The sequence below is a fragment of the Haliotis rufescens genome, unplaced genomic scaffold, assembly GCF_023055435.1.
Source record: "Haliotis rufescens isolate VD_foot unplaced genomic scaffold, xgHalRufe1.0.p SCAF_48, whole genome shotgun sequence".
In the NCBI taxonomy this organism is placed as follows: Eukaryota; Metazoa; Mollusca; class Gastropoda; order Lepetellida; family Haliotidae; genus Haliotis; species Haliotis rufescens.
Window position 1 is genome coordinate 2748758 of NW_025964201.1, and position 8712 is coordinate 2757469.

The following is an 8712-nucleotide window of genomic DNA, read 5'->3' on the forward strand; positions in this document are numbered from 1 at the left end:
CTTGATACGTCAGCATGAGATATGTACCCCCTTGTCTATAGGTCGGCATCATATGTCTGAATGTCAGCCTGAGATATGTACCCCCTTGTCTATAGGTCGGCATCATATGGCTGAATGTAAGCCTGAGATATGTACCCCCTTGTCTATAGGTCGGCATCATATGTCTGAATGTCAGCCTGAGATATGTACCCCCTTGTCTATAGGTCGGCATCATATGTCTGAATGTCAGCATGAGATATGTACCCCCTTGTCTATAGGTCGGCATCATATGTCTGAATGTCAGCCTGAGATATGTACCCCCTTGTCTATAGGTCGGCATCATATGTCTGAATGTCAGCCTGAGATATGTACCCCCTTGTCTATAGGTCGGCATCATATGTCTGAATGTCAGTATGAGATATGTACCCCCTTGTCTATAGGTCGGCATCATATGGCTGAATGTCAGCCTGAGATATGTACCCCCTTGTCTTTAGGTCGGCATCATATGTCTGAATGTCAGCCTGAGATATGTACCCCCTTGTCTATAGGTCGGCATCATATGTCTGAATGTCAGTATGAGATATGTACCCCCTTGTCTATAGGTCGGCATCATATGGCTGAATGTCAGCCTGAGATATGTACCCCCTTGTCTATAGGTCGGCATCATATGTCTGAATGTCAGCCTGAGATATGTACCCCCTTGTCTATAGGTCGGCATCATATGTCTGAATGTCAGCCTGAGATATGTACCCCCCTGTCTATAGGTCGGCATCATATGACTGAATGTCAGCATGAGATATGTACCCACTCTCCCTCAGATAGCGTTCTCTCTTCTCCGCCTCACGTGTTGAAGGGTCAGAAGTAGGAAACATGGCTGATTTTGTTCCATGTCTTTTGTGTCCTCCATACTGACTGCTGCTCTTTGCGGATCTTTGTACCCATGGCTGTGCAAGAACGTACATGGACCTCGACCTGCTTGACCTTGTGATCGGTGGGACACCGGGTGTTGCGGGGGCAGCTACTGGTGGGTTGACTGGAGATTGACAACTGGTGCGGGTGGAGCCTGGTGTCACGTCAACGTGTTCTGTGTGACCTGCGTGACCTGTGTCATCATTAGTGGAGGCCTGTGCTGGCTTCTTCCTGTAGTGACACGTGACAATAGTGAGATTGAGCCAGGTGTCACTCCTTATAGACAAATAGTTATTGTATATATATGAACCAGGTGTCACTCCTTACAGACAAATAGTTATTGTATATATATGAACCAGGTGTCACTCCTTATAGACAAATAGTAATTGTATATATATATGAACCAGCTGTCACTCCTTACAGACAAATAGTTATAGTATATATATGAACCAGGTGTCACTCCTTACAGACAAATAGTTATTGTATATATATGAACCAGGTGTCACTCCTTACAGACAAATAGTTATAGTATATATATGAACCAGGTGTCACTCCTTACAGACAAATAGTTATAGTATATATATGAACCAGGTGTCACTCCTTACAGACAAATAGTTATTGTATATATATGAACCAGCTGTCACTCCTTACAGACAAATAGTTATAGTATATATATGAACCAGGTGTCACTCCTTACAGACAAATAGTTATTGTATATATATGAACCAGGTGTCACTCCTTATAGACAAATAGTTATTGTATATATATGAACCAGGTGTCACTCCTTATAGACAAATAGTTATGGTATATATATGAACCAGGTGTCACTCCTTACAGACAAATAGTAATTGTATATATATGAACCAGCTGTCACTCCTTACAGACAAATAGTTATAGAGTATATATGAACCAGGTGTCACTCCTTACAGACAAATAGTTATTGTATGTATATGAACCAGGTGTCAATCCTTATAGACAAATAGTTATTGTATATATATGAACCAGGTGTCACTCCTTACAGACAAATAGTTATAGTATATATATGAACCAGCTGTCACTCCTTACAGACAAATAGTAATGGTATATATATGAACCAGCTGTCACTCCTTACAGACAAATAGTTATAGTATATATATGAACCAGGTGTCACTCCTTACAGACAAATAGTTATTGTATATATATGAACCAGGTGTCACTCCTTATAGACAAATAGTTATTGTATATATATGAACCAGGTGTCACTCCTTACAGACAAATAGTTATTGTATATATATGAACCAGGTGTCACTCCTTATAGACAAATAGTTATTGTATATATATGAACCAGGTGTCACTCCTTACAAACAAATAGTTATTGTATATATGAACCAGGTGTCACTCCTTACAGACAAATAGTTATAGTATATATATGAACCAGGTGTCACTCCTTATAGACAAATAGTTATTGTATATATATGAACCAGGTGTCACTCCTTACAGACAAATAGTTATTGTATATATGAATCGGGTGTCACTCCTTACAGACAAATAGTTATTGTATATATATGAGCCAGGTGTCACTCCTTATAGACAAATAGTTATTGTATATATATGAACCAGGTGTCACTCCTTACAGACAAATAGTTATTGTATATATATGAACCAGGTGTCACTCCTTACTGACAAAAAGTTATTGTATATATATGAACCAGGTGTCACTCCTTACAGACAAATAGTTATTGTATATATATGAACCAGGTGTCACTCCTTACAGACAAATAGTTATGGTATATATCTGCAGGCCGGCAGCCGAATCTGAGAAAAGTTTAGACACGCAAATCAAAGAATACTGGAACGTTGCTGTTTATGTGAAAATTTTGCCTTTTCTGTGATCCTCACTAAAGCCGTTTCACTCCATTGCTAAGATGGTACAGCAACCATACTTCATACCCTATAAATATGAAACCTCTTAATTTATGAGCGATGTAGTTGAGGAAATGAGTATGGTTTTAATATTCCAGCAGCAATATCATGACAGGGGACTCCAGAAATGGACTTCACACAGTGACCTAACGTACGAACATTGTACAAACGTCGGGCTTCTGTTTAGTGGACAATAATCACCAGGCCACTCACCCCTCTCATCCAAAGTTTTATGCGTGCCTCAGTAAGTCAAAGCTCAATGTATAACAATATATGTCCATCAATTCGAAACATTCTGCAGATCAAAGAATGCAAAGCTACAATGAAATGCTGCAGTTACTAGTTCCGGTTGACTCATATCCTTCAGCATGTATTATGTTCTCATAATGTATTTCCACATCGTGTATAACATGTCTGCACATTGTTGTGATACACTGACATTTGTGTAGCCTGTTGAGTAAGTTTACCTGCTATATATAGTCGCAACAACGACCAGAAGAACGGCCATGATCAGGATGCTGCCACCCACTGCCCCGACAGCTGCTATCAGGATAAGATCTGAAAATAGACCAGTTGTAACAATACGAGCGTCCGTGTCCCTCTCGACTCTATCCGATATCATCATATGCGCCCCACTAACGGAATTCCTTATCTGTAAAAAGACGCACATAACTCATCACTCATTTCCTGCATCAAACTATCGTTCTCCTCTAGATCAGGTCAATCAAGAAGATCGAGGATATTTCATGTGTCGAGTGACATATCATGTTTCTCCTATCGAGTGACGGGGGAAAGGAGATATTTTGTGCGGCGAAGCATGATATTTCACGAGTAAAATAGAATATGCTATTTGTAATATACTTTTTGTGTAGTTGTCAACCAGAAAATGAATTATTGTCATTACAAATGTAAAACCTGAAATGTAAATTCGACACTACCTAACACCAAGGAACGTTACAACACTCCTTATAATTGCGATTTTAATAGAAGTTCCGAGTTTGCAAAATCTTAGAGAAAATAAATAAAAGTAATAAAAAGATTTGAGGTCACTAAAATGCTTGACCATACATTTGGATATGATTATATACAAAATCAACTGAAAAAGTATATTCTTGAAATCTACGAGACGCTGTTGGAAGCGAAGGAAGACACGCTGGTCAAGTAACAAAACTGGCGCTTTGTGATTCGATTGACGAGTTAAATGAGAAATTTACAGTTTATAACGAAACATTTTAAAGAGAATAACAAATAGCAAGGAGCGATATTAACTCCATAAATGAACATCTGTCATTATTTTGCCATGTCAGTATGGAAGTAACGTCTAAAAGGACCTTAACAGGTTGTGTACGGGCCAGACACTTGCGTTAAAGGGAGAAAATTTGCGGGAAGGTAGCTCTTGTATAACAATAGTTCTGTCAAAATGTTATGTTCACTGCAGTGAAATATCAAGTGTTATGTTCACTGCAACGAAAATATCACTTTTCTCAACTTCAGAAAATAGAAAAATATATAATAAATAGTTGTATGCTACTCTGTAGGTATGGAAATAAGTGAATGTATTCTGTAAGATATATCTTGTTACATACCCATTGTGCTGACTCCAGAACTCGACGAAGTACTTTGTTCCCTGGTTGTTCCTTGTGTGCTGGTTCTTGCAGCTGTCGTCCCTTAGATTACCAAAACAATATTTATACATTAGCATTGCAGTCTATGTTAACACGGTTGTTTATTTGACACGTTGTATAGTAGGCACATTTACTTTATTTGTTTAGTTTCAATGTGACAGCGGTCTGGACCAGACAACCAGTGACCGACATAGTGAGCATCGATCTATACAATCCGGATAAAATGACATGCAAGTCAGCTGGCCTGTTAGACGCCTTTAACGGTATACATGTATATGGGTTGCTGAAGAACGTTTCTAACCAGGATTTTGACGGGTTTTACTTGCATTTGCGACCCTCTTCTTGGCTAGTGACAGTTTTTAGTGCACATTTAACTGAGTATTTGGCTGTTGCCAGAGATGAGCATGTGATAAACCTCGAATTCATTAATTTGAAGAAATTAACAGTGGAGAATATCATGTTTCCGTGTACAATATAACATCCTTTTAGGTTGAACTAGTCAGCAGTAGACCAGTGCACTTCTTCAGCGAGCGTTCGTCTTGTGTTTAATTCTAACAAAAGTGAAATGAGATACACCTACCTTGAGAATATACTGATTCTGCCATACTAATGAGGACGAAAGCCCAAAGGGCAGATCTGTGAAGCACCATTTATTTTTCCAGTCCGTCAAAGTCAACAGGAGGCAACTGTCTTCACGAGATTGTTATTTCAGTTCACTGACAGGCATTTTGGATTTTTTTTTGGACAAAGCATAAAACTTCCCAGTGATGTTTCGTCACAATTAAAATAGTTTATATTCAAGTCGTACCACAACGAAGGTCCAGAGATATGGTCGATTATTTCACTCACACACCCTGTGATGATCAGCTTGTGAAGTTAATGTATCCATTTAGCACTAATCCACTGCTGGTTAGCCGCGCCCTTTTCTTTCAATGATTTAAAATCTTGTCACCATGTTATACCAGGGTTGAACAGAACATGCTGGTATCTCTGCCTCACAACAGTGATTTACAAATACGTCACAAATAACCAACATGTTATTTTTGTCCAATTTTCGATTTCCTTGAACAACACACACGGAGTTATCATCGTATCAAACCCCTGAATAAACTGATACCTCGTGACGGCTGAGATATGATGGCGATATGCAAGCGGCTGTCTAGCTGTTTATTGCTGGAGAACATTTTGTTTATGTAAATTTGATGTTTTTCTGCTGTATCAGAGACAACAGAATGTAAGGAGAACCAATTCTTAGCTTAACTTATAGCCTGGGAATGTGCAACAGGCAAACAATATGCATAACTAGCGTTATCATCTCACAGGTCATGAGGAAAGTAAATACGCTTCCTCATAGGTGGATGCGCTTTGGTTGTCACTAATGACCGTGCACTCAGTTTCTTTGCCGCTACTCAAAGTACACTTATATTTCTTTGATGGTAATCTCTGTTTCTCTAATCACCTCACACTCGGTTTGTTTGCCGCTTATCATTGTGCACTGGGTTACAGCCGACCTACAGATAAGCAAGACACAAAAACGATACTCGACAGTTGAAGCCATTCAGCTCTCTCTCGATGTCGGAAATATTTACTGAGTAATATAAGCTGTTGGGTGGGCGTGTACAACCAGTATTATTTGTCTGACTGACTTCATGTTGAGCTCGTTCTCTCCCAGGTGTTATGCAGCATGTGTACGACAGCATCAAGTGAATGTGGCTGTCGGTATTAAAGAACGGGAATAAGGTGATAAACCCACTGTGATTCGCAGATTAGATTCCTCCTATTTTTAATTTGAATCGACCTGGCTGAACAACAGGAACAAGAGTGCCTATGTTCAACCCTTCCCACTGCAGGAACACACACCTTTCTGTTAAACATGTTATGTTTGAAGAACACCCAACAACAGTATAGTCATGCGGCAACGTATTTATTTTCAAAGATTAAGTGTACGTACTGTGATATTGGCAATGTATCAATTCTATACAAAACATCATGTTCGAATTTCATCGCAAATAAATATATTTACAATAAAAAAAGTGGAGACAATAAACGATGTCCAAATAGTTGGTCGGCCCATATGCATTATATATGTATCATTTGATGAATAAGAACGGAGCCGAATGTCTAGGAATATTAAAAACAAATACCTCATGTTATTACAGGAACCAACATCAACAACACTACAAGCACAGTGTCACGTGAGAGAACGGAGGTACACAGTGAAGACACACATCTATTGCCAGTGATGATCATGAAGCACAGTGTCACCTGAGAGAACGGAGGTACACAGTGAAGACACACATCTATTGCCAGTCATGATCATGAAGCACAGTGTCACGTGAGAGAACGGAGGTACACAGTGAAGACAAACATCTATTGCCAGTCATGATCATCAAGCATAGTGTTACGAGAGAGAACGGAGGTACACAGTGAAGACAAACATCTATTGCCAGTCATGATAATCAAGCACAGTGTCACGTCAGAGAACGGAGGTACACAGTGAAGACACACATCTATTGCCAGTCATGATCATGAAGCACAGTGTTACGTGAGAGAACGGAGGTACACAGTGAAGACAAACATCTATTGCCAGTCATGATCATCAAGCACAGTGTCACGTCAGAGAACGGAGGTACACAGTGAAGACACACATCTATTGCCAGTCATGATCATCAAGCACAGTGTCACGTCAGAGAACGGAGGTACACAGTGAAGACAAACATCTATTGCCAGTCATGATCATGAAGCACAGTGTCAAGTCAGAGAACGGAGGTACAAAATGAAGACAAACATCTATTGCCAGTCATGATAATCAAGCACAGTGTCACGTGAGAGAACGGAGGTACACAGTGAAGACACACATCTATTGCCAGTCATGATCATCAAGCATAGTGTTACGAGAGAGAACGGAGGTACACAGTGAAGACAAACATCTATTGCCAGTCATGATCATGAAGCATAGTGTTACGTGAGAGAACGGAGGTACACAGTGAAGACAAACATCTATTGCCAGTCATGATCATCAAGCATAGTGTTACGTGAGAGAACGGAGGTACACAGTGAAGACACACATCTATTGCCAGTCATGATCATGAAGCATAGTGTCACCTGAGAGAACGGAGGTACACAGTGAAGACAAACATCTATTGCCAGTCATGATCATCAAGCATAGTGTTACGAGAGAGAACGGAGGTACACAGTGAAGACTAACATCTATTGCCAGTCATGATCATCAAGCATAGTGTTACGAGAGAGAACGGAGGTACACAGTGAAGACACACATCTATTGCCAGTCATGATCATCAAGCATAGTGTTACGAGAGAGAACGGAGGTACACAGTGAAGACAAACATCTATCGCCAGTCATGATCATTAAGCATTGTGTTACGAGAGAGAGCGGAGGTACACAGTGAAGACACACATATATTGCCAGTCATGATCATGAAGCACAGTGTCACGTGAGAGAACGGAGGTACACAGTGAAGACCAACATCTATTGCCAGTCATGATAATCAAGCATAGTGTTACGAGAAAGAACGGAGGTACACAGTGAAGACAAACATGTATTGCCAGTCATGATCATGAAGCATAGTGTTACGTGAGAGAACGGAGGTACACAGTGAAGACAAACATCTATTGCCAGTCATGATCATGAAGCACAGTGTTACGAGAGAGAACGGAGGTACACAGTGAAGACAAACATCTATTTCCAGTCATGATAATCAAGCACAGTGTCACGTCAGAGAACGGAGGTACACAGTGAAGACACACATCTATTGCCAGTCATGATCATCAAGCACAGTGTCACGTGAGAGAACGGAGGTACACAGTGAAGACACACATCTATTGCCAGTCATGATAATCAAGCACAGTGTCACGTCAGAGAACGGAGGTACACAGTGAAGACAAACATCTATTGCCAGTCATGATAATCAAGCACAGTGTCACGTCAGAGAACGGAGGTACACAGTGAAGACACACATCTATTGCCAGTCATGATCATCAAGCACAGTGTCACGTCAGAGAACGGAGGTACACAGTGAAGACAAACATCTATTGCCAGTCATGATCATGAAGCACAGTGTCACGTGAGAGAACGGAGGTACACAGTGAAGACACACATCTATTGCCAGTCATGATCATCAAGCATAGTGTTACGAGAGAGAACGGAGGTACACAGTGAAGACAAACATCTATTGCCAGTCATGATCATCAAGCATAGTGTCACGTGAGAGAACGGAGGTACACAGTGAAGACAAACAACTATTGCCAGTCATGATCATCAAGCATAGTGTCACCT

At 40.3% G+C, this 8712-nt stretch overlaps 1 protein-coding gene across 1 annotated transcript; it reads right to left on the reverse strand.

Moving 5' to 3' along the window:
• Nucleotides 1–476: 476 nt before the first annotated feature.
• On the reverse strand, nucleotides 477–5605 carry LOC124112358. Its single transcript, XM_046472429.2, has 4 exons — nucleotides 4996–5605; nucleotides 4377–4457; nucleotides 3258–3348; nucleotides 477–1119 (listed from the first exon to the last, which is right to left on the reverse strand). Exons 1-4 carry the CDS (start codon nucleotides 5063–5065, stop codon nucleotides 738–740), a joined length of 624 nt encoding a protein of 207 aa, XP_046328385.2. The 5' UTR covers nucleotides 5066–5605; the 3' UTR covers nucleotides 477–737.
• Between the last annotated feature and the right edge of the window lie 3107 nt (nucleotides 5606–8712).